Raw genomic sequence first — 27,596 nt, forward strand, 5'->3', positions numbered from 1 at the left:
AGGACACACATAACAGCAGGACAGGACACACATAAAAGCAGGACAGGACCCACATAAAAAAGCGGGACAGGACCCACATAAAAGCAGGACAGGAGCAGGACAGGACCCACATAAAACAGCAGGACAGGACCCACATAAAAGCAGGACAGGACCCACATAACAGCAGGACAGGACAGGACCCACATAAAGGACCCACAGGACAGGACCCACATAAAAGCAGGACAGGACCCACATAACAGCAGGACAGGACCCACATAAAAGCAGGACAGGACCCACATAACAGCTGGACAGGACCCACCAGGACAGGACCCACATAAAAGCAGGACAGGACCCACATAAAAGCAGGACAGGACCCACATAACAGCAGGACAGGACCCACATAAAAGCAGGACAGGACCCACATAAAAGCAGGACAGGACCCACATAACAGCAGGACAGGACCCACATAAAAGCAGGACAGGACCCACATAACAGCTGGACAGGACCCACATAAAAGCAGGACAGGACCCACATAACAGCAGGACAGGACACACATAAAAGCAGGACAGGACCCACATAAAAGCGGGACAGGACCCACATAAAAGCAGGACAGGACCCACATAAAAGCAGGACAGGACCCACATAAAACAATGCCAAATTAGATTAGAGAAACCAGGATTTAATATCTTGTCACATTCCCCTTGTATCATCTCAGTAATGGAAAATAAAACCATTAACATGCTGTTATAAAAAAAAGAGATAACACAAGGACAGGGAGGATAAACATGAAAATAAAAAATGCAACATGACAGACTGACAATAGATATTTTTTTTATTTTTTTATTTTTTTTTACCTTTATTTAACCAGGCAAGTCTGAGAGAGAGAGAGAGAGAGAGAGAGAGAGAGAGAGAGAGAGAGAGAGAGAGAGAGAGAGAGAGAGAGAGAGAGAGAGAGAGAGAGAGAGAGAGAGAGAGAGAGAGAGAGAGAGAGGGAGAGAGAGAGAGAGAGAGAGAGAGAGAGAGAGAGAGAGAGAGAGAGCGAGAGAGAGAGAGAGAGAGAGAGAGAGAGAGAGAGAGAGAGAGAGAGAAAGGGAGAGAGAGCGAGAGGAGCACACGCACACAACAAAGACCCATCTATTGGTGGTGGGAGTGGGACAAATGAGGGCAGAGACATCCATGCAAACAGAGATGGGGAAATTATAATATTGTGATCCAACACACACTGTTATTAGCATGGCCATTAAAACCTCTTGCTGGTGCATAATTGTATGTCAACTGATTGAATTTGGTGTGTATAGTGCACTGCACCATAGCACATAGTGGCTTTTAGCAACACAGATGTGTTTACATACACTAGCGTTGCTCCCAATTGTATTGGGTTGCACAAAAACAGTCTGTGGGAAGCCAGAAGTTAAATACAATTAAATATCAATTTACTGTGCCGGGGGTCATGATGGGAGGAATTAGAGACAAAATGTCTGAAGGATATTACGTGGGCCTGTTGTACAATTTACATTGTAAATTCTTTAACTCAAGTACAATTAAAGAAATTATGTGTCTCATTTGACAACTATACAGCATTCAACTTGATTTGTGATGCATGGGTGTGGCGGGTGGTATGGTAATCAAAGCTGTACTATCTGGGTGACATCCAGCTGATAACAGAGGAAAGTGGCGGAGTAAACATTGATATAACAGGGATTTATAGCTACGTTTTCAGAAGACATGGGCCTATAAAGCAGAGTCAAAACACAGATCACAGTAAGTACGTTAGTATGTTCGGAGTTGGTTGGTGGATTTCAAACACTAAATGTTACTGCCATCATGTGGATAGAAACAGAACGGCAGCTCATGAATTCATACAGATTTTGTTTGCAAGAATATCAACATTTCAAAGTAGTAGGCCTATAATTGTAGCGATAATTGAAGATAATTTGCTCATGGTTTGGAGGCCAAGTCCAAGTCTTAGAAATTATTTTTTTTACATTCTTACTTCCAAAAAACATGTGTTGGACGTGAAGAAGTACTTTCTAGTACTGTTTTGTTTTGCTATGTTTTCAACCTAACACGAGGATCAATCCATATGCACAATCAGTTTCAATCAGCTTCGCACGCGAAGTTGGTGGATTTGGATTCTCTTCCTCTTCTTCTGTGAGGTTTAACGGCGGGTGGCTTGGTAGAGGTTCAGGAAGGGAAATGGCGGCGAGTAGCGTGGACAAAATGGAGGAAATGGAGAAAAAGTTAGTGAAGCAACAGCTGTGCTGGAATGCCAACAATATGGGAGATAATTTGAGAAACCAAACTCTTGCATCTTTCACAGCATAGAGCGAGGGATTCCCGGGGGCGACGAGGAGGAGCAATGGTGGAAGCGGAAGTATTGTGCGATTCTCTTGGCGCGAGTATAGTTGGTGAGAATGAGTGGACGATGGTGAAGAAAAGTGGAGTGAACAGGGCTAAAGTTGGAAATGAAAAGGCAGTTTACGGTTGGAGTGCGATTCACGAGCATAGATGTTTTTTGGGGTGAACTGTTTGCAGTCTCAAAGATGGTGAAGGACAAATTGGGTAAATTGGCATCGGTTCAAGCAACCAGGAACAGTATGATGCTGATTTCGTGTGTGTCAACAGCACAAAAAGAGAATGCTCTGTGGCTCAACAAAATGTTGACGTATGATGTGGAAAGCTATGATTTTCGGAGTAGGGCACCGGTGTCATCTCTGATGTTTTGTTGGACATAGAGGCTGTGTGGTTTAGGGATGACATTCCAAGAGTGGTAGACGCACATCGATTGAATCGAATGAAGGAAGGAAGGAAGGAGCAAAGCCTATCGGTTATAAGTGGTTCTCCCAACTTATGTCAAACTTGGGTATGTTAGATATGCGGTGAGGACTCCTGGCTACAGTAATCACAATGAAAATCCCCACTCGGACACAGTCCAGGGACCCCCACTCGGACACAGTCCAGGGACCCCCACTCGGACACAGTCCAGGGACCCCCCCCAAACTCAATGACAGTTCAATGAAAACAATCCCGCACAAAACCCCAAAGGAAATGTTGAATGAAATACCTCCCCAAATTAACCAAAGTGAAACCAGGTGAAACACAAAACAGACATAACCTAAAGAAAAGGAAAGGGGATCGGTGACAGCTAGTAGACTGGCGACGACGACCGCCGAGCGAACAGGGAGAGGAGCCTCCTTCGGTGGCAGCTGGTAGACCGGCGACGACGACCGCCGAGCGCCGCCCGAACAGGGAGAGGAGCCCCCATCGGTGGCAGCTGGTGGTAGACCGGCGACGACGACCGCCGAGCGCCGCCCGAACAGGGAGAGGAGCCCCCTTCGGTGGCAGCTTGTAGACCGGCGGCGACGACGACCGCCGAGCGCCGCCCGAACAGGGAGAGGAGCCCCCTTCGGTGGCAGCTGGTAGACCGCGACGGTGGCAGCTGGTAGACGACCGCCGAGCGCCGCCCGAACAGGGAGAGGAGCCCCCTTCGGTGGCAGCTGGTAGACCGGCGGCGACGACGACCGCCGAGCGCCGCCCGAACAGGGAGAGGAGCCCCCTTCGGTGGCAGCTGGTAGACCGGCGACGACGACCGCCGAGCGCCGCCCGAACAGGGAGAGGAGCCCCCTTCGGTGGCAGCTGGTAGACCGGCGACGACGACCGCCGAGCGCCGCCCGAACAGGGAGAGGAGCCCCCTTCGGTGGCAGCTGGTAGACCGGCGACGACGACCGCCGAGCGCCGCCCGAACAGGGAGAGGAGCCCCCTTCGGTGGCAGCTGGTAGACCGGCGACGACGACCGCCGAGCGAACAGGGAGAGGAGCCCCCTTCGGTGGCAGCTGGTAGACCGGCGACGACGACCGCCGAGCGCCGCCCGAACAGGGAGAGGAGCCCCCATCGGTGGCAGCTGGTAGACCGGCGACGACGACCGCCGAGCGCCGCCCGAACAGGGAGAGGAGCCCCCTTCGGTGGCAGCTTGTAGACCGGCGGCGACGACGACCGCCGAGCGCCGCCCGAACAGGGAGAGGAGCCCCCTTCGGTGGCAGCTGGTAGACCGGCGACGACGACGACCGCCGAGCGCCGCCCGAACAGGGAGAGGAGCCCCCTTCGGTGGCAGCTGGTAGACCGGCGGCGACGACGACCGCCGAGCGCCGCCCGAACAGGGAGAGGAGCCCCCTTCGGTGGCAGCTGGTAGACCGGCGACGACGACCGCCGAGCGCCGCCCGAACAGGGAGAGGAGCCCCCTTCGGTGGCAGCTGGTAGACCGGCGACGACGACCGCCGAGCGCCGCCCGAACAGGGAGAGGAGCCCCCTTCGGTGGCAGCTGGTAGACCGGTGGGCGACGACGACCGCCGAGCGCCGCCCGAACAGGGAGAGGAGCCCCCTTCGGTGGCAGCTGGTAGACGAGCGCCGCCCGAACGGCGGTGGCAGCGACGACCGCCGAGCGCCGCCCGAACAGGGAGAGGAGCCCCCTTCGGTGGCAGCTGGTAGACCGGCGACGACGACCGCCGAGCGCCGCCCGAACAGGAGAGGAGCCCCTTCGGTGGCAGCTGGTAGACCGGCGACGACGACCGCCGAGCGCCGCCCGAACAGGGAGAGGAGCCCCCTTCGGTGGCAGCTGGTAGACCGGCGACGACGACCGCCGAGCGCCGCCCGAACAGGGAGAGGAGCCCCCTTCGGTGGCAGCTGGTAGACCGGCGACGACGACCGCCGAGCGCCGCCCGAACAGGGAGAGGAGCCCCCATCGGTGGAAGTCGTGACAGTGTAGGGATCTCAATAGTACAGTTTTTGTTTGAAATTCAGCGTAGTAGGGTGAATTTTGTTTGTGTTTATTTTTTACATTTTTGGTAATTAGTACGATTTGTTCATCCAAAACATGTATTGAGGGTGGGGGGGGGGGGTGTATTTTATTTTACTACCCCATACAATTGTAACAAGTTTATTCACGTGGCCAAGTGTTTGTCAAAGGAGAGTTAGATGAAGCATGTTGTTGTCATTCAAATTTTAAATCAAATCACATTTTATTGGACACATACACATCTTTAACAGATGTTATTGTGGATGTAGCAAAGTGTTTGTTATTGTAATGGGAATCATGTTCGTGAGTTTCCGGAGTGCCCTGCATGGATGAAGGAGGTGGCAGTAGCTAGGATCAGGGGCATCCAGCAGGTCTCCTATGTGATGGAAGTGAAAATAGCAGAAGGAGTGAGTAGAGAGGATATGTTAGTGGATGTCCAACAGTCTGCAGTGAATGTCATGCAGGAGAAAGATCCCTACACAGTAATAGTGAAGAAGGTGGACTTTGTTGTGTTTATAGCGCAAGTGATGAATTGAACTTCACCACCGAGATCAATGAAAGGAGAAAAACTGTATCCCATCATGGAGGAAAAGTGTTGCCTGTATCAACAAGTCTCCATGGTGATGGATAAACTTTACATCAACTGGGAACTGAATCGGGACTCTAGAGTAACTCCCTGGCTATTTTAATCCAATGTTCAAATCTGAGTTTGTGTGTTCTAGCGTATCATGACAACTTCAACTATAATGAACAAATTCTCTATTGATATCCACTTGACAAGGAAAGGGTTGCATATAGCTAAGGTGAATGTATGTAGCCTTCCTAGCAAAATACATGAGGTTTTTAACTTGGTCAACATAAATAATATTCATATTTCGACTTTGACCGAAACACATTTAGATGCATCTGTAAATGATGGACAAATGAACAATCAAGGACATAGTCTACTTAGAAGGAAGAGACAGAAATAGGAATGGCGGGGGTGTGGCACTGTACATTCAGAATAATATACCTTTTAAGAGGAGGGATGTTACCAGGCAGGGACGCATATTGTTGTATAGACTTCCTAGCTTTAAGGTGTCCAATCTGGATGATTTATGCACTGGGTTTGAACAGGCCACAGATAGTAACAGAGATGTATTTATCTTGAGTGATTTTAATATAAATTGTAAGGATCATAATAATTCAAATAGAACTAAATTGATGAGATATGCCGAGAACTGTTTTTTGAAACAAATGGTTTACGACACTACTAGATCATCAACTACGTTGGGTCACTGTTCGGACACATGCATTGAACTGATTTTCTGTAATATACAATTCCAATGCTTAAAAGCCAGATCAATGCCAGTGGGCTGGACAGACCATAATATAGTGACCATAACCATGAACACCAAAGTTCCAAAGAAACCCCTAAGGATTGTGGGTAAGAGACATTTAAAAATATTTAATCATGAGCTATTTCAAAATAATTTGGCTGCTGTACCCTGGGAGCTGAATTATCTAGAGGATGATTTAAATCACGCTACAGAATGTTTTATTGATTTGCTCACTGAGGTAATGGACCATTATGCCCCAGTAAGAAAGACTACAGTTGGGGCTCATCCATCTCCATGGATTGATGATGAACTGGGTGAAGCTTTTTCTCAAAGAAATATGGCAAAAGTCTTAGCAGCCAAATCTAAACTAGACATTGATGAATATAATTATAGAACACTACGTAATTATGCAGTTAAATTGAATTGTGAGATTTTTTTTTTATTTTTACAAAAATGCTTTTATTGATTGTAAAAATGATTCTAAAAAGGCATGGAACACAGGTTTACTTGGTACATCTATCTCATCATGCCCATCGAGTGTGGAGGTTGGTGGGAGAACAATAATAAAACGAGCTGATATTGCCAATCATTTTGAAGATTTTTTTTACAGAGAAAATTAATTTACTGAGCGATAATGTAAACACCCATTCTTCCAAACAAACTATTGTCCAATGAATTGATGATCATATTATGAGCAACAAAACTAACTTGCTCTTTTAGTCTACAAATGGTGTCAGTAGAGGAGGTGTTGAACCAATTGAAGTCATTACCCAATGGTAAATCCACAGGTTATGGTCTTATGGACAATTTTTATTTTGCTATGCTGCTTCCCCAGATGGCAGCTCCACTGAAATACATATTTAATTGGTCACTGGAAAAGGGGATGTTTTCAAATGTATGGAAGCATGCGAAACTGTGTCCTATTCCGAAAGACAGCAAGAACCCATTACTCCTGCCAATAGTCAACCAATTAGTCTACTCCCTACACTCAGTAAGATATTGGAGGGTATTGTGAGTAGACAAATATGGGAGTACATGGAAAAGAATGATCTGATTACAGCCAGTCAGCATGCTTATCGCAAAAAACATTCCACTACCACTGCATTGATTGACATGACTGACCAGTGGCTCAATGCTATGGATAATGGCAGGTTTGTGGGTGTACTATTTCTAGATTTTAGTGCAGCATTTGATTTAGTGGATCATGAAATCATTTTGACAAAATTCATGCATTGTGGTTTTAAGGAGGTCTCTAACTGACAGGAAACAGTCCACCTATATCAGTGGTTAATGTTCTTCCCCTCATGATTTAAACTGTGGAATACCGCAGAGCAGCTGCCTTGGGCCACTTCTTTACTTAATATTTACCAACAACCTTCCTTATGCCTTATCTGAAATTCAAGCCACTATATTTGCAGATGATACTACAATTTATACAGCAAGACAATCGGTTCAACAGGTACAGCAAGCTCTACAAGTAGATTTGGAAAATATCAGGTAGTGGGTTTGCCGGAACAAACTTGTTTTAAACACCAAGAAAAATAAAGTTATGTTGGTCTGTTCACCCAGGAAATGGTTGATACAATTAGCATGGGGATACAATTAATTATGGAAGGAGTACAAGTTGAGGAAGTGGCACAAACAAAAAACTGGGAGTGCAGCTAGAGAACTGCTTATCATGGTCGCCTCAAATAGTGTATCGGCATTCAGAGGTGGAAGAAGGATCGGACCAAAGCGCAGCGTGGTAAGTGTTCATGATGATTTATCCAAAACTAACTGAAAACTGAAATACAAAACAATAAACGATGTGACCAAAACGAAAACCGAAACAGTACCGCATGGCCCAAACACTCACACGGAAACAAACCAAAAGTGACACTCAGGCTACCTAAGTATGATTCTCAATCAGAGACAACTAACGACACCTGCCTCTGATTGAGAACCATACTAGGCCGAACACAAAAACCAACATAGAAAAACAAACACAGACTGCCCACCCCAACTCACGCCCTGACCATACTAAAACAAAGAATGAAATAACAGAACTATGCTCAGAACATGACAAATAGCTAATCTATGTAAAGAAATAGTAAAACTGCATGCATGATCAGAAGGATAGGTACATTTTTACCAGTAAAGATTCTTAAGCAAATAACACAAGCATTAATTGAGAGTCAGATGAACTACTGTTCTGTGGTCTGGGTAAAAGCAAGTGAAACTAGGAGGCTGCAGATTGAACAGAGCAAAGCAGCAAGGATTGTTTTAAGGTGGAGATAGGGTTCTTCTGTTGTAGTCATGCGCAATGCTCTTTGTTGGTCATCAATCAACAAGAGAATTGAAAAAAAAAACATGCTTATTTTATTTCATAATATACACCATTTTAAAACAGCCAAACTCTATTCACAACAGTATTCAGTTGGTAAGAGACAGACATTCAGTAAATGCTAGGACCAGATTGTCCACCATCTATGTGTTATCCAGACAGAAAAGAGAAATAGGCAAAATAACATTTCGATTTAGAGCAATAAAGAAATTGAATAATTTAACTGAGCAAACCAGAAACCTTTCAATATATACATTTAAACAATACTTTAAAACCATTTAAATATAATACATAAGAAAGTTGTGCAGGACTATGATATGTGAAGAATCAATACATTTTTAGACTGTTAGAGTATTTATCCGGTCAATATGTTAGTGTATTATGTGTTTGTAACAACGTGTAATATGTGAAAATGTGACCGTATTAAAAAATGTATTTGAATGTTTAAGGAATCTTGGAATATTATTCCAAATGAGGACTAAAAGAGATCTAAATCAAATCAGATGAGCAGAATGGTACCGCCCTGAGCCGCCATTGATTACAGGGGCCTGTGATAGAAATGGTAGATCAATTAAGAATTAAAAGTGACTCCAACACACAAATGCTGCGTACGCATTTTAAGAATGTAGTAAAACTAACTGCTTTCTTGGCAACCATGTGTTTTTTCGGTGCAGCGCGTTGTCCAGCCGTTTGTCCACTGATCTCCATGGATGATTGTCGACATTTTGTATGCTCCGCAAAAACACATTCACGTTTTCAGTGCACAATAAAAAAAAAAGATTTATTTATTTAATTATTGATTTTATTACACAGTATGCCTAAACATTCATAGGCTACATACATTTTTGTTTTAAGAAAATGCACTGAAACCAAAATACCTTTAGTAATAAGTACTCACAAACTCCGAAAACCAACATATACAAAATAATGAACATGGGTACAAAACCCGTCGCACACCAGAGCTTCAATACAACAAACAATCACCGACAAGGACATGAGGGGAATTGATGGGATTGGAACCAGGTGTGATGGAAGACAAGACAAAACCAATGGAAAATGAAAAATGGATCAGTGATGGCTAGAAGGTCGGTGACGTTGACACCGCCCGAACAAGGAGAGGGACCGACTTCGGTGGAAGTCGTGACAGTACCCCCCCTGACGCGTGGCTCCAGCAGCGCGTCGACACCGACCTCGCCCGATGTCTCGAATTTAGTATAGAACGAACGGAGTATGCCGGGGCCCCCTCAATGTCCAGAGGGGGTGGAGGAACCTCCCGCACCTCAGACTCCTGGGGCGGGCCAGCCACCACCAACCTGAGGAGAGATATGGAACGAGGGGTTAATGCGGTAATCGGGGGGAAGCTGTAACCTGTAACATACTACGTTCACTCTCCTCAGAACTTTAAATGGCCCCACAAACCGCTAACCCAGCTTCCGACAGGGCAGGCAGAGGGGCAGGTTTTGGGTCGAGAGCCAGAGCCGGTCCCGCGGCCTCACTGCGGTAACGGTCTGCGCCAGTCAGTCTTCCACCGCAGGAGCCTCGGTCTGACTCTGATGCCAAGGAGCCAGAACCGGCTGATACCCCAATACACACTGGAAGGGATAAAAGGTTAGTGGAGGAGTGGCGGAGTGAGTTCTGGGCCATCTCTGCCAAGGGCACGAACGCTGCCTACTCCCCCGGCCGGTCCTGGCAATTGTCGTTGTGGAACAGGTAAAGGTTGTAACTTACCTCTGGGCAGGTGTCTAGGAGCCTTGCACTGGGCGCACACCGAGCAGGAGGAAACATAAACCCTCATGTCCTTAGCTAAAGTGGGCCACCAGTACCTCCAACTAAGACAGCGCACCGTCCGACCGATACCAGGATGACCAGAGGAGGGTGACGTATGGGCCCAATAGATCAGCCGCTCGCGAACAGCAGACGGAACGTACAGACGCCCAGCCGGACACTAATGGGGAGCGAGCTCTGTACTTAACACCTGCTCAATGTCCGGGTCCAGCTCCCACACTACCAGTGAAACCAGGCAAGAGGCCGGGAGTATGGGAGTGGGATCCATGGGCCGCTCCTCTGTGTCATACATCCGGGGCGGTGCGTCTGCCTTCGCGTACTGGGAACCTGGTCGGTAGGATAGGGTGAAAACAAAACATGTAAAAAAAAAAACATGGCCTACCTTGCCTGGCGAAGATTCAGTTTCCTCGCTGCCCGGATGTACTCCAGATTGCAGTGGTCAGGCCAGATGAGAAAAGGGTGCTTAGCCCCCTCAAGCCAATGTCTCCACGCCTACAGAAGCCTTGACGACAGCCAACAACTACCGGTCTCCCACGTCATAGTTTCACTCTGCTAGGCTGAGCTTCTTTGAAAAGAAGACACAGGGGCGGAGCTTTGGTGGCGTACCCGATCGCTGAGAGAGCACGCTCCTATACCAGCCTCGCATGCGTCCACCTCCACTATGAAAGCCAAAGAGCGATCCGGATGAGCCAGCACGGCAGCCGAGTTAAACAGAGCCCTCAGCTGACCAAAAGCCCTGTCTTCCTCAGCTGACCACTGCAAACGCACCGGACCCCCCTTCAGCAGTGGGGTAATGGGAGCTGCTACCTGACCAAAGACTCCTGTAGTAGTTGGCAAACCCTAGAAACCGCTGCACTTCCTTAAACGTGGTGGGAGTCAGCCAATTACGCATGGCTGAAATGCGGTACCTTAGGAAGGAGACGGGCTGTTGGAAGTACAGACATTTCTCAGCCTTGACATACAGGTCATGCTCCAACAGTCGACCCAGCACCCTGCGCACCAGGGACACATGGTCGGTGTGTGTAGTGTATATCAGAATGTCATTGATATACACCACTACACCCTGCCCATGCAGGTCCCGGAAAATCTTGTCTACAAAGGCTTGGAAGACTGATGGAGCATTCATCAACCCGTACGGCATGACGAGGTACCCTGAGGTGGTACTAAATGCAGTCTTCCACTCATCCCCCTCCTGGATACGCACCAGGTTGTAGGCGCTCCTGAGATCCAACTTTGTGAAGAAGCGCGCCCGTGGATTGACTCAATCGCACTGGCTATGAGAGGTAGCGGGTAACTGTACCTCACAGTGATTTGGTTGATGTCTCAATAGTCAATACACGGGTGCAGACCTCCATCCTTCTTCACAAAAAAAGAAGCTTGAGGAGGCAGGTGAAGTGGAGGGCCGAATGCACCCCTGCTCCAGAGATTCGGAGACATATGTTTCCATAGCCTCTGTCTCCGCCTGTGAGAGGGGATACACCTGACTCCTGGGAAGTGCAGCGTCTACCAGGAGATCTATCGCACAATCGCCCCGTCGATGAGGTGGTAATTGTGTCGCCTTATTTTTGGAGAAGGTGAGAGACAAATCGGCATATTTAGGGGGCATGTGCATGGTGGAGACCTGGTCTGGACTCTAACCCACCATAGTAGCACCAACGGAAACCCCTAAACACCTACCTGAGCACTCTCGCGACCACCCAGTGAGAGCCCTCTGTGGCCAAGAAACAGTGGGGTTATGACAAGCTAACCAGGGTAGGTCCAGCACCACGGGAAAAGCAGGAGAGTCAATAAGGAAAAGACTAATTCTCTCCGTGTGACCCCCCTGCGTCACCATGCCCAAAGGAACGGTGACCTCCCTAATTAACCCTGACCCTAATGGTCGACTATCTAAGGCGTGAACAGGGAAGGGCACATCCACGGGAACAACTATGAGCTAATGCTCAATCAATGAAATTCCCAGCTGTGCCTGAATCTATGAGCGCCTTATGCTGGGAATGCAGGGAAAACTCAGGAAAAGTGACAGACAAACATATGTGCAACAGAGGGCTCTGGGTGAGAATGGTGCCGGCTCCTGGATGCGCTCCTCCACCTCAATGGCCAGGGCACCTTCTCCTGCTGACTCCATTTGTGGTCGGTGATTCTGTAATGGGTGCGTGCTGGTGGCAGGGAAGCCAGGCGCAGGAGAACGATTCAGTCTTTCCAGCCTGGTGCAGGTCTACAATTTTGTTTTTAGTGTCCTTTGACATCTCTTTGGTCTTGGCCATAGTGGAGTTTGGAGTGTGACTGTTTGAGGTTGTGAACAGGTGTCTTTTATACTGATAACAAGTTCAAACAGGTGCCATTAATACAGGTAACGAGTAGAGTAGAGGACAGAGGAGCCTCTTAAAGAAGAAGTTACAGGTCTGTGAGAGCCAGAAATCTTGCTTGTTTGTAGGTGACCAAATACTTATTTTCCACCATAATTTGCAAATAAATTCATTAAAAATCCTACAATGTGATTTTCTGGATTTCTTTTTCTCATTTTGTCTGTCACAGTTGAAGTGTACCTATGATGAAAATTACATGCCTCTCTCATCTTTTTAAGTGGAAGAACTTGCACAATTGGTGGCTGACTAAATACTTTTTTGCCCCACTGTATAAGTTATCCCGTACGAGATTTTGTGCCAATTACATTACGTTGCTACAGGTGTCAAGCTTATGGGCATGTGGCAGCAGTGTGTAGGAGGGATATTCCTAGGTGTGAGAAGTGTGCAGAAGGGCATGAGACATAAAGAATGGGTAGAATTTGGGAAAGTAGTGATATAATTAATTAATTGTAGGGGTGCCCATGGGGCTGGGGATCCGAATTGTCCGGAGCGAGAGAGACAGGTTGGGTTTCCAGGGTTAGAGTAGTGCAGAAGTTATCATATGCTGAGACAGTGAAGAAAGTAGAGGAAGATGGGTCAAGGGGGAGGGATCCTGAGAGGAGGCCAACAAGTGATATATGTTTCAGTAAGATTGGATTTTTAGCCTTATAGCAATGGTTATCAACTGTACTGTACAGGGATTGAACGTAAGTCACAGAAAATTGAGGTTGTGGTGGCAGCTGCAGAGAGGTATATGGGTGTGCAAGACTTGACATCAGAAGAGTTACAAGATATGTTAAGTGGTGGTGTCACATCCTTTCAGGCTGTTGGCCTGAAGTAGGACTAAGTTATTATTTCATTTTTATTAAAATATGTTTTGTCAGAGTTGTGGTAGATTGTATTTTATTTATTTTTTCAAACTAAGTATGAGGGAGTTGTACTCCAGTCTAGTAGGTGGCGGTAATGCAACATTTGTTGAATGCCAACTGCCATTTAAATCTCATCTAAGAAAAAGACAGTTACGTCTTCACTCGAAATGCACTGCGCATGTCAGTTTGATAGATAAACAAGAACTGCATAAGCTTAAACAATTACAACGAAAAACTTAAATCGTATTCTGGTAAGATGGGCAATAGTAATTTACCGTTATGAATAGTATGCAGTTAAATATGTGTCATTTAATTCCAGTGCAAATCAAACAGCACTGGCCTGCTGCTGTGCTGTTGCTAATATCGTTAGCTAACCTGCTAACGTTATCCTGTTGCTGTCATTTTCGCTATCTAGCTAACGTTAACCAGCTTATGTTATTTACTAACTAGTTCATTTACAAACCAGCTAGCTAGTTTACAAACCAATCGACAACCATGGTTCTTACTAACCGAATGAAGAAGCCAATTAAACTCAATTGAGTTAACGTTATTTAGCAATCACCCAAATCCAGACAGCTGATGTCCTGAAAGGGCTGCAGAATCTGGATCCCTACAAATGCCTTTCTAAAGCATTCGAAAACCAAGTGAGCAAACAGATCGACCATCTCGAATCCCACCGTACCTTATCCGCTATGCATTCCGGTTCCCGAGCTGGTCGAATCAAATTGTATTTGTCACATACACATGGTTAGCAGATGTTACTGCGAGTGTAGCGAAATGCTTGTGCTTCTAGTTCCGACTATGCAGTAATATCTAACAAGTAATCTAACCTAACAATTTCACAATAATATGTTCATAAAAATATATGAATGAGCGATACATATGAGAGGAGTAATGTAGGGAATGTAAACATTATTTAAAGTGGCATTGTTTATTAAAGTGGCTAGTGATACATTTATTACATCCATTTTTTTATTTTATTAAAGTGGCTAGAGATTAGTCAGTATGTTGGCAGCACCCACTCAATGTTAGTGATGGCTGTTTAACAGTTTGATGGCCTTGAGATAGAAGCTGTTTTTCAGTCTCTCGGTCCCTGCTTTGATGCACCTGTACTGACCTCGCCTTCTGGATGATAGCAGGGTGAACAGGCAGTGGCTCGGGTGGTTGTTGTCCTTGATCTTTATGGCCTTCCTGTGCTGTAGGTGTCCTGGAGGGCAGGTAGTTTGCCCCTGGTGATGTGTTGTGCAGACCTCACTACCCTCTGGAGAGCCTTAGGGTTGTGGGCGGAGCAGTTGCCGTACCAGGTGGTGATACAGCCCGACAGGATGCTCTTGATTGTGCATCTGTAAAAGTTTGTGTTTTTGATGACAAGCCACATTTTTTCAGCTTCCTGAGGTTGAAGAGGCGCTACTGTTTTGTTGCATTACATCCTGCAATTTAAATGGATTTTTATTTGGATTTCATGTAATGGACATACACAAATTAGTGAAGTGAAATAAAAAAAAGTACTTGTTTAAAACAGAAAAGTGGTGCGTGCATATGTATTCACCCCCTTTGATATGAAGCCCCTAAATAAGATCTGGTGCAACCAATTACCTTCAGAAGTCACATAATTAGTTAAAGTCCACCTGCGTGCAATCTGTCACATGATCTCAGTGTATATACACCTTTTCTGAAAGGCCCCAGAATGCAACACCACTAAGCAAGGAGCACCACCATGAAGACCAAGGAGCTCTCCAAACAGGTCAGGGACAAAGTTGTGGAGAAGTACAGATCAGGGTTGGGTTATAAAAAAATATCTAAAACTTTGAACATCCCACAGAGCACCATTTAAATCCATTATTAAAAATTGAAAGAATATGGCACCACAACAAACCTGCAAAAAGAGGGCCGCCCACCAAAACTCACGGCCCAGGCAAGGAGGGCATTAATCAGAGATGCAAAAAAGAGACGTTTGGCAAAAGGCAAGTGGGAGACTCCCCCCAAAATATGGAAGAATGTACTCTGGTCAGATGAGACTAAAATTGAGCTGTTTGGGCATCAAGGAAAATGCTGTGTCTGGCGCAAACCCAACACCTCTCATCACCCTGAGAACACCATAACTATCTTTTTCATCGGCAGGGACTGGGAAACTGGTCAGAATTGAAGGAATGATGGATGGTGAAAAATACAGGGAAATGCTTGATGGAAACCTGGTTCTGTCTTTCAGAGATTTTAGACTGGGACGGAGGTTCACCTTCCAGCAGGACAATGACCCTAAACATACTATTAAAGCAATACTCGAGTGCTTTAAGGGGAAACATTTAAATGTCTTGGAATGGCCTAGACAAAGCCCAGACCTCAATCCAATTGAGAATCTGTGGTATGACTTAAATATTGCGGAACCCATCCAACTTGAAGGAGCTTGAGCAGTTTTGCCTTGAATGGGCAAAAATCCCAGTGGCTAGATGTGCCAAGCTTGTAGAGACATACCCAAAGAGACTTGCAGCTGTAATTGCTGCAAAAGGTGGCTCTACAAAGTATTGACTTTGGGGGCGTGAAGAGTTATGCACGCTCAAGTTTTTATTTTTCTTATTTCTTGTTTTTTTTTTTGGCAAAAATATTTAGCATGCCTACCACTTTAAAGATGCTATGTAAATCAAATGATACAAACTCACACAAAAATCCATTTTAATTCCAGGTTGTAAGGCAACAAAATAGGAAAAATGCCAGGGGTTGAATACTTATGCAAGCCACTGTAGTTCTCCCATCAAGGTACTCTTGAAGAAAACAGAAGTCTAAATGTCATTATTTAAACTGCCTTGATTGTCTTAGCATTCCAATGTAAATATATATTTTTAAAACATGTCAAACACCAACCAGTAACCTTTGACCCCCTCCTCCTCCAGGTGTGACCATGGGGAAAGCCTTCTCCCTCCTGTCCATTCAGGCATGCTACGATGACTCCCTGGCCACCACACAGGACGATGATGGGAAGAGAGAGGACGTGTCCCAGTTCCCCTACATAGAGTTCACAGGCCAGGACAGCGTCACATGTCCCAGCTGCCAGGGCACTGGGAGGATACCTAGAGGTAAACAGGAGGAGTAGAGTACTACTAGCCTGGTCTCAGATAACATCGATAAGCTGCTAGACCATTTGAATGAATATGGCTCGGTAAGAGTTTTGATCAGCTCAGGATCATAGTCAGACGGCAGTTCAAGTGCTGATGTATATGGAAAACCACGTTGGTGCTATCTTGTGGATAATGAATAGTGTGACTCCGGCTCACTCTGTGGGCTTGAGGAATGAGACCAATGACTGAATTTGGCATATGAAGGACACATGCTTTGCCCGTAGACTCACTATAATCAAAGCTGTGTTTGTAGTTTATGATTTTATCCCCAGAGTCTGGTGAATTTTCCCTTTGAGGGATAATAATGTACAATAATGATTAGTGATGTGAATCTCTCCTTTCAAGCCTGATCCGATACCCATCTATCCATTTGATTATTTCACAATTTGATGAAACAAATCTTATGAAGAATGAACTACTTCTAAGAGTTTTTCCGCAACGCGGCGGCATAGGTGTCAATAGCGTTGGAGAAGAAGTTCTGAGGGCCAGCACCAATCCACAACTAGGAACACCACATGATTGAACACGTACTAATGCACACACAGATTTCTGACACACCATGAACACAAACATGCAAGCACAGGCAGTCAAATAATAACCCCTATTTTTCATGGGAAAAACACTGCAGCTGTGCAGTCACTCCTTAATGTCTCTGACAAATAATCTGACTATTTTCCTTGATTTTTTCCCTAGGCCACACAGAAGTCTTAGTTTTGGCACACAAAACCGAAAAGTATTTGAATTGTGGAACTAGATGTTCACTTGTTTGAGGACGTTACATCATGTCATCACACCCACCAGTGGTGAGAGCCTGCTCTAGTTGTTTTTCCCATCCTCTGTGCCCAAGTTGGTTTTAGGTTTTGCTTCCCTGAAGCACATGTATTTGGAACCAGGATAGCACTGTGAGAGGTTTTGCTGAGAAAGTGACTTCCTGCTATTGTTTGAGCCTCCTAAAATAATTATAAAGTTCAAATATATATTTGCCTTTTTCATCCTATTTTTCCGAATATCTGTGGAATTATCATCCAAAATCGGTAAAATACCATATTGGCCAATGAAATCGGTGAAATTATTTAAGCTCTAGCTATGACACAGCCAGTTAATATAGCATAGTTTTGAATGACACATTATTTAAACTCTTTATAGTGTTTTATTTACATTTTAGAGGTGATAAGTTGGACAGATCGGGTGGAAAAATAAGTGTTCCCACACTCCATCTGTCCTTCTCACTGTCACACATTAGTATTGCTTCCACACCCGCCATTTTTACAAAGACCCGACGGAGCTCATTGCCTTGTTGAATTATGCAGAAACGGGCAGCGTGGAGGTCATGTCATTGATTTTGTTGGAAAGGGGAGAAATTGTGCTTTACAATGGTATTGACATTACAGTTGATCTGGAAGTATTATGTTTTTTGGGTGCTAAAATAAGGTAAATTGTACGGACCAAGGCGATGTACAAAAGTGAGTGAGTTTACATTAGTATGTATGTCGTGAAGTCAATAGCAGTGACTCTATTACTGTGTAACTCCGGTAGGGCAACATCTGAAAAATAGCGCACTTGGTAGTGTGCACCGGTGTTCGACCAGTCGGCGAAAGCCAACATCACCCACTACAGAGAACGGTTGATTATCAAGGGAAATTGATTCCATTATCATGGCTTTAATGGATTTCACCTTTTGAGTTGTCTCGCTGAAATATTCTTACTATGACTGCTCGACCAATATATCGTGCATCCCTAAAAAACATGTAAAAAAATATATAAAATAGTTTCTTCAAAGTAGCCACCCGTTGCCTTGATGACAGCTTTACACCCTCTTGCAATTCTCTCAACCAGCTTCATGAGGAATGCTTTTCTGACAGTCTTGAAGGAGTTCCCACATATGCTGAGCACTTGTTGGCTGCTTTTCCATCATTCTGTGGTCCAACTCATCCCAAACCAGCTCAGTTGGGTTTGAGGTCGAGTGATTGTGGAGACCAAAGGACACATTTCATCAGACCAAAGGACATTTCCACCGGTCTAATGTCCATTGCTCATGTTTCTTGGCCCAAGCAAGTCTCTTATTCTTATTGGTGTCCTTTAGTAGTGGTTTCTTTGCAGCAATTCGACAGTCTCATCGGAACAGTTGATGTTGAGATGTATCCGTTACTTGAACTCTGAAGCATTTATTTGGGCTTTGATTTCTGAGGATGGTAACTCTAATGAACGTATCCTCTGCAGCAGAGGTAACTCTGGGTCTTCCTTTCCTGTGGCGGTCCACATGAGAGCCAGTTTCAATAGCGCTTGATGGTTTTTGCAACTGTACTTTCAAAGTTCTTGAAATGTTCCGTATTGACTGACCTTCATGTCTTAAAGTAATGATGGACTGTCATTTCTCTTTGCTTATTTGAGCTGTTTTTGACAAAATATTGACTTATTGACTCCTATTTGGTAAAAGACCATCTGCTGAATACCACCCCTACCTTGTCACAACGCATTAAGAAGGAAATAAATTACACAATTTTAATTTTTAAGAAGGTATACCTGTTAATTGAAATGCATTCCAGGTTGACTACCTCATGCAGCTGGTTGAGAGAATGCTAAGAGTGTGCAAAGCTGTAATCAAGGCAGTGTGGCTACTTTGAAGAATCTGAACTATAAATATATTTTCATTTGGAGAACAATTTTTTTGGTTACTACATGATTCCATATTTGTCATTTCATAGTTTTGTCGTCTGCATTATTATTCTACGATGTAGAAAATAGTAAAAATAAAAACCCTTGAATGAGTAGGGTTGTCAACTTTTGACTGGTACAGTATATCTTATGGTGACCCTGGCAATTGAAAAGCACTCATTAGCATTAAGCTGTTCATTCAGCAAGATTTGAGTCGTGTTCACTCCGGTAGCCTTCACTCAGCCGGTAAAACACCATACAGCGCATTTGTTAACAATTACCCAAATTACATTTGTCACCTAACTAATAAAGCTTATGATTTGACATTGCGAAAGCCATTTTACAATTGTTTAAGTGCTGAAGGTGCTACGCAGATACACAAATATTAGATCAGGGATAGGCTCTCGTTGCCTTGAATTGCGGATCTCTGTGTGCACAGTTGTTATCTGACTTGGAGATCAATGATAGGCTGCTAATTTCAGTCACAAGATTTAGAGCTATTTTTGGATGGGGGACATACAATTACGAGTAAAAAAACAAAACATTTGTGAACCGGATTTGGATCGGTTTGGGCTCCCGTGAATCAGTGCACTCATCTTAAACAGTTGAACCAGGGACTGATGTCTGTTGGTCAATCGTTACATTCCTAGTATTGCTGTAATGTTGTAGTTATGTCAGATGATTAGTTTAAATATTTCCTTGCATTACACAGGCCAAGAGAACCAGCTGGTGGCATTGATTCCATACAGTGACCAGAGACTCAGGCCCAGGAGAACGTAAGTGGAATGTTGTTGTTGGGTTTGTAGCTATAGGCTAAACGTCACAATGTTTTCCCATGTGACTGCAAGTAACTATTCCTTTCTTGCAATATTCTTTGTATCCTGCTACTTCTGACCCTGCCTTTGGCTCTCTCTTTCACAGAAAGCTGTATGTGATGGCCTCAGTGGCTGTGTGTCTGCTGCTGTCCAGCCTGGCTGTCTTCTTCCTATTCCCTCGTACCATAGACGTCTCTTACGGGGGCGTCAAGTCTGTCTTCGTCACCTATGATGAGGATAAGAGGATTGTCTATCTCAATGTGACGGTGAGCCTCCTATGTTCTAACCACACCATGATGATTTGGATCAAGTAGGACAGTCACAGGACTGCTTTTCCTTATCAACCGGTGCTTTGCTCCAAAGGTTGCCCGTGTTCGGGCAGATGAGTTGGGTCACAAATATAGTGGGATTCTAGGTATCCTGCCATCCCCGGCGATTGAGCCCTTGAGCAAGGCACTTAACTCCTAAACTGCACCAGGGTTGCCGCACTGGCTAACTCTAGTTTCCTGTGTGTTTGTATGGGGTCCTTCTGTAGCTCAGTTGGTAGAGCATGGCGCTTGTAAAGCCAGGGTAGTGGGTTCGATTCCCGGGACCACCCATACGTAGAATGTATGCACACATGACTGTAAGTCGCTTTGGATAAAAGCGTCTGCTAAATGGCATATATTATTATTATATTATATATTATTTGTGTGAAAAGATTAATTTCTGTGATCATAAAATGACAAAATATTCATCTTCATTCCAGAACACTCTGAATATCACCAATAACAACTACTACAGTGTAGAGGTGTCTAACATCACAGCCCAGATCCAGTTCTTCAACACAGTGATCGGGAAGTCCCGCATCAATAAAAGCACCGCTATCAGTCCTCTGGGCTTGCAGCAGGTACACGACTCTAATAACACGGTAACAACTCTGCAATAACCGGGGGGGGGTACAGCGTCCAAATATATAGCTGGGGTACATGAGCCTATCACAATAATTGTAACAAAATGTCAAGACAATTGTAGACTATTAAACCACTTTGTATCATTACTGCAGGTCAGCGGCATGAAAACAGGTGACATAGCCTATGCCGCAAAATGTGATGTGGTTTGTCGAGAACACTGACATTTTGCCACGGCAGAGATCTGTGGCCATTGCCGAGACACGCGCAGGCAGCAGTGGACACATACATTTTGGCCTAAATGTCATTACACTGTAACAGATGACTCTTTCCATTCACCACTGTTTGGAGGCTGGTAATATGTTGCCAGTGGATGAATGTGGGCGGGTAGCTAGTATATGAGCCCTTTGAAGTGATTGTTTGACAATAGGATGAAAACATGACTGGTTGTATTTATGCTACAGTAATAGGTAATACGTTTTACAAGTTAAATGACATCTTTACGACGAGGCACACGGAGATCCTAATAAGGTTTCTATATGTAATTCTATGATCAGGCCCTTACAATTCTACTTTCACCACTGGTAATAACACTAACCGCACTGTAGTAGTGTGGTTATTACACAACAATCATTATTGGACGTGCAGCAGAAACTCCAGTTTCACTAAATTCAAGATCCAACAACCCCTAGCTGGGTTTTTTTGTACTAGATTCAGACACCTCTTCCCTGTCCTGCATCCCTTGTCATAGTGAGGATTTCAGGTCAATTTCCTATTTTTGGTTCTTAGAGCACACTTTCTCCATGTCACCTTTTTGATCATAACCCTGTGTGTTGTTGTTCCCAGGTTGACTACATGGTTCCCGCCATTATAGCAGACGAGATGAGCTACATGTAGTAAGTACAGCACGTCACAGTACTAGTATTATGAGAACACTGGGAGCCTAAAATCAATCCTATGGGAGTACAGATTGCAGTGTGGAGTCCTCTTTCAGTTCTTGCTTAACCTCGTCCACAGGCTCATATGTTACCTCATATAGAGCCTGGAAACCACGGGGCACTAAAGTGTGACTTGAAAGGGGCACATGCTAAAGGCTGGAGAGGGACAGAGAGCCTGTCACAGCTGGATTAAATCTGCAGTAAATAGCCATGTTGGATCACACCGACACACATGACTTTTTGGAAGCCCCATTGATTCTGATCTTCGGCATGTAACGTTTATGTGAAAACGTATTTTTAGATCAAGGGTATTCAACCAGGGGTCCATGAAACATGTTTTTTGTTATTTTTGTATGCATGTATCGCTAGCAACCAATTTTAATTTATTATTACATACCTACAATAGAAAAGAGGATAATATCTTATGTCAACTTTATTTCGTAAACTTCATATATTGAGCCAGTTACCCTCAATGGAATATCTGACATACAGTTGAAGTGGGAAGTTTACATACACTTAGGTTGGAGTCATTAAAACTCGTTTTTCAACCACTCCACAAATGTCTTTTTAACAAACTATAGTCCTGACAAGTCGGTTGGGACATTTACTTTGTGCATGACAAGTAATTTTTCTAACAATTGTTTACAGACAGATTATTTCACTTATAATTCACTGTATCACAAATATATTTTTACATACACGAAGTTGACTGTGCCTTTAAACAGCTTGGACATTTCCAGAAAATGATGTCATGGCTTTAGAAGCTTCTGAAAGGCAAAAAAATAAATAATCACGTTTATTTAACCAGGTAGGCTAGTTGAGAATAAGTTCTCATTTACAACTGCGACCTGGCCAAGATAAAGCAAAGCAGTGCGACACAAACAACAGAGTTACACATGGAATAAACAAACATACAGTCAATAATACAAGAATGTCCATATACAGTGTGTGCAAATAAGGGAGGTAAGTCAATAAATAGGCCATAATGGCGAAATAATTACAATATAGCAATTAAACACTGGAGTGATAGATGTGCAGAAGATGAGTGTGCAAGTAGAGATACAGGGGTGCAAATACAGTATAGGGGATGAGATAGTTGGATGGGCTTTTACAGATGGGCTATGTGCAGTGATCTGTGAGTGATTCTTGCATTTAGTTCCAGTCATTGGCAGCTGAGAACTGGAAGGAAAGGCGGCCAAAGGAGAAATTGGCTTTGGTGGTGACCAATGAGATACACCTGCTGGAGCGTGTGCTACGGGTGGGTGCTGCTATGGTGACCAGTGAGCTGAGATAAGGCGGGGCTTTACCTAGCGAAGACTTATAGATGACCTGACCAGGTGGGTTTGATGACCAATATGAAGCTAGGGCCAGCCAACAAGAGCATGCATACAGGTTGCAGTGGTGGGTAGTATATGGGACTTTTGTGACAAAACGGATGGCACTGTGATGGACTGCATACAATTTGCTGAGTAGAGTGTTGGAGGCTATTTTGTAAATTACATCGCCGAAGTCAAGGATCGGTAGGATAGTCAGTTTTACTAGGGTAAGTTTAGCAGCATGAGTGAAGGATGCTTTGTTGTGAAATAGGAAGCCTATTCTAGATTTCATTTTGGACATCATTTGAGTCAATTGGAGGTGTACCTGTGGATGTATTTCAAGGTCTACCTTCAAACTCATTGCCTCTTTGCTTGACATCATTGGAAAATCAAAAGATATCAGCCAAGACCTCAGAAAAAAATTGTAGATCTCCACAAGTCTGGTTCATTCTTGGGAGCAATTTCCAAACACCTGAAGGTACCACGTTCATCTGTACAAACAATAGTATACAAGTATAAACACCATGGAACCACGCAGGCGTCATACCGCTCAGGAAGGAGACGCGTTCTGTCTCCTAGAGATGAAGATACTTTGGTGCGACAAGTGCAAATCCCAGAACAACAGCAAAGGACCTCGTGAAGATGCTGGAGGAAACGGATAATAAAGTATCTATATCCACAGGAAAATTAGTTCTATATCGACATAACCTGAAAGGCCACTCAGCAAGGAAGAAGCCACTGCTCCAAAACCGTCATTAAAAAGCCAGACGGTTGGTTTGCAACTGCACATGTGGACAAAGATCTTATTTCATTTTTAATTTAGAAATATCTTCTGGTCTGATGAACCAAAAATAGAACTGTTTGGCCGTAATGACCATTGTTGTGTTTGGAGGGAAAAGGGAGAGGTTTGCAAGCCGAAGAGCACCATCTCAATCATGAAGCACTGGGGTGGCAGTATCCTTTTGTGTGTGTGCTTTGCTGCAGGAGGGACTGGTGCACTTTACAAAATAGATAGCTTCATGAGGAGGAAAATTGTGGATATATTGAAGCAACATCTCAAGATATCAGTCAGGAAGTTAAAGCTTGGTCGCAAATGGGTCTTCTAAATAGACAATGACCCCACATAATTCCAAAGTTGTGGCTTAAGGACAACAAAGTCAAGGTATTGGAGTGGCCATCACAAAGCCCTGACCTCAATCCTATAGAAAATGTGTGGGCAGAACTGAAAAAGTGCATGCGAGCAAGGAGGCCTACAAGTCAGTTACACCAGCTCTGTCAGGAGGAATGGGCCAAAATTCACCCAATTTATCGTGGAAAGCTACCCAAAAAGTTTGCCCCAAGTTAAACAGTTTATAGACAACACACTCTATTAGTATTTGATGGCATGTAAACTTCTGACCCACTGGAAATATGATGAAAGAAATGAAAGCTGAAAGAAATAATTCTCTCCTATTATTCTGACATTTCACATTCTTAAAACAATGTGCTTATCTAAACTGACCTAAAACAGGGAATTTTTACTAGGAATAAATGTCAGGAATTGTGAAACTGAGTTTAAATGTATTTGGCCAAGGTGTATGTGAACTTCTGACTTCAACTATAGGCTTTAAAAAAACACCTATGAAAAGTGCTGCCAGTAAGCTTTCTTGACTTGGACATACATTTTTGCAACACATGGCTAACCTTTTATTTTAAACAGCTGCTCTTAGAGAACATGTGTTTGCAGTTTCTTTTCTACCTATTATAGTTTATACTTCCATTTATAATGTGGGCAAGTCAAAAATCCATTTTTGGGGTCACCAGTTTTCCTGGGAGGGGGTCCCTGGGCAAGAAAAGGTTGAAGACCCCGGTCTTAAATTCATACTTTCCGATTTCCCAAACTTAATTTCTTGTTTAGCCTTTCACTTGTGCTGCTCCTGCTTTGAAATCCACAACGTATAGGGGTGGTTCAAGGGGTATGCTGATGGACTGAAAGGTCAGCAATATGCTTCTTTCAAGTCCCTTTCTGAAACTCTGTGAAAGCAGACTGTTTGACAGAGAAAGAGCCAGCTGGTGGACAAGATGATTTGTTTTGTTTTCTTATCACATGAAACCCCCAATCTGACTGAAACTTCTGTTCTTTTTCCCAGTGATTACTGCACCCTACAGGCCATAAAGGTGCACAACATTGTGGTTATGATGCAGTAAGTACTCTGTCTGCATATCTCTTTTAAATATTCATACATGACCACAGAAGCCTGGTTCCCATTCTCCCATGTAATAATTGTTAATGCACTTGTAATACTTGTCAATAATATATTGAATAATCCTGTTTCCAGGGTGACTGTGACCACAGCGTACTTTGGCCACATGGAGCAGGTTACTCAGGAGATGTACCAGTATGTAGACTGTGGAGGTAACACCACCACTGTGAGGGGGGAGCAGCACATGGTGTCGAATGCCCCAATACCCCCATACTTGCCCCTCTACCTGACCTGAGCCCGGTCCTGGTGAGGGTCCTTGGATGCTAGTCTTAGATAAGGGATCTAGGAAACCTGCCAAATCTGGAGAGGAGCTGTGTGTGTGTAGGCTATTGTTCCAGCCCCTTTCTAACACAGCTGATCAGCAGGATATAGACTGTTAGAGCAGGGATAAACGTGTCCACCCAGTAGCTCTCCAGGAGGGGGGTGTGTTTCTCCTTCCTCTTCACCATCCATCTACTGATGAAGACCCCACTGTCATGCATTTCTGTGTTAGCTTGCCATTTTGTTGAGAGTATATGCCAAATGTGCAGTTGAGAGGAAAAATACTTGTTTTAAATGTATTAACACTACCACAATGTTTCAGTACCAAACCATTATGCACTTTATTGATGCAGTTCAAATTCATCCTGTCACTGTGACAATGTAACATTTCACGATGCCACTCCCGACTCCTCCAAACCACTTTGAACTGTAAATGTATATGAAGTAATAACACTTTCCTGTCTATGGATGAGGATAACCTCTGAAAGAGTTCTCTCAGTAATCTGATCTCAAATCATTATGATAGTCAGAGAAGTTGAGCCAACAGATCTGGGACCAGTCTTCTATTCTCAAAGTTAAACCTGTTTTAACACAATAGTGTGTGTTGTCAAGACATTAATCTAGTCCATTTAAATATGCTGGTAAATCACAATCCCCTATATTGCACTACTAGGGCTCTGTCCAAAGGTAGTGCGCTATATAGGGCCCTCAAACTCCACTCTGGACCTCGACGCCAGTTCCATTGTGTGTTTTCATTGTTCCCCTCTAGTCATGGACTGATTTAGACCTGGGACAACATGTGGGGTGCAATTATCAGGTAGAACAGAGAACCAGCAGGCTCTGGACCTCGTCGGGTTAGAGTTGAATTCCCCTGATATCGGAATTAAGGTGCCATTTGAGATGAAGCCAGAATTTCTCAGCTAATAATGACCAGGTTCTCCTTTAGCTGGCTCTGTACAATCTGTTAATTTGGACCAGTTTACTGCGATCCGTTGTGTGTGTGTGATCCATTAACGTGAATTGAAAGTCTTATATCCCTGAAATTGAGTAAATTTTAAGATATTAAGTTCCTTCCACCACTCTGTTCCCAATAGGTAAACTATTGATTGATTGATAGTGATTCCTTATCAGTAATTTACTCCTCTGTTTGTGACCAAGAGGGAGTTGCGTAATGTTTTGCGATCCGTACCTACTGCTGATTTGTATTTGACCAACTGAATTTTTACATTCCATCGGATCCATTTTCATGATATACATAGAGGATTTATTAATAACCTGCAAGGAACTGCGTTTTGATCATTTACTTCCCCGCCTATCAAACTCAGTTGAGTTTGTAGAACTACCTAGATTTAATGAAAACCTGTTTTAATACAACTTTTGTAATATGAACCTTTTTGAAATATGAACTCAAATGAATATAAACTAACCTCTTTCATAGATATAAATATACCTTGAATTATACAACTGTAATATAAACTACCCTCTGTCATAGAAAAATATACCTTGAATTTCTTAATGAATAATCAAACTGTGTAGTTTGTAATTAGCAGTTTCCTAGGTTATCGTAGAGCACATTTAATTTGGTTTTTGTTCCTAATCATACACCTTAATCGTGTATGGAAGAGTGGTTCAGCTTTTGATGGAATGTTAGGATCGAGTGAAGACTTGAAATACTATTGGTACATCAAGAAGAGTGGTTTTAATGATCTGATGAGATTGTTCTTTCTGAATGTCTACTTCTGTGGGGTAGATACATTATTCTGATTAACAACTATTTGACAAGATGTAAATACAAGCTGTTTTTAAAGAGTATAAATGTAGTTTTATTTGTTATTTGCTTTTCATCACATTAAATTGTTTGTCCTACCTAGGTATGTTGTCATGCTTTCAGGAAGAAATGTAATAGCATGAATAAAGTTGTCACCACATTTGTCTGTTATCTTGTATTTTCTT

At 43.9% G+C, this 27,596-nt stretch overlaps 1 protein-coding gene across 5 annotated transcripts; it reads left to right on the forward strand.

Moving 5' to 3' along the window:
* The first annotated feature begins 13,522 nt into the window (after positions 1 to 13,522).
* Positions 13,523 to 27,571, forward strand: LOC118399518 (transmembrane protein 106B-like). 5 transcript variants are annotated; one of them, XR_008072835.1, is made up of 9 exons: positions 13,523 to 13,663; positions 16,301 to 16,483; positions 19,893 to 19,956; positions 20,102 to 20,261; positions 20,744 to 20,905; positions 21,732 to 21,781; positions 22,980 to 23,160; positions 25,269 to 25,322; positions 25,458 to 25,549. XR_008072835.1 is itself a non-coding variant. In XM_035795657.2 (9 exons), the coding sequence occupies exons 3-9, from the start codon at positions 16,309 to 16,311 to the stop codon at positions 25,615 to 25,617; spliced, it is 825 nt and encodes a 274-aa protein (XP_035651550.1). In that variant the 5' UTR covers positions 13,590 to 13,663; positions 15,092 to 15,156; positions 16,301 to 16,308; the 3' UTR covers positions 25,618 to 27,571. The 5 variants fall into 5 exon arrangements, 3 of the variants coding, with proteins under 3 accessions (XP_052328208.1, XP_052328210.1, XP_035651550.1); XR_008072836.1 differs by having other exon boundaries at positions 20,744 to 20,884; XM_035795657.2 differs by lacking the exon at positions 22,980 to 23,160 and adding an exon at positions 15,092 to 15,156 and having other exon boundaries at positions 13,590 to 13,663; positions 25,458 to 27,571.
* The last annotated feature ends 25 nt before the right edge of the window (positions 27,572 to 27,596 follow it).

This window comes from Oncorhynchus keta, chromosome 20, assembly GCF_023373465.1.
Source record: "Oncorhynchus keta strain PuntledgeMale-10-30-2019 chromosome 20, Oket_V2, whole genome shotgun sequence".
In the NCBI taxonomy this organism is placed as follows: domain Eukaryota; kingdom Metazoa; phylum Chordata; class Actinopteri; order Salmoniformes; family Salmonidae; genus Oncorhynchus; species Oncorhynchus keta.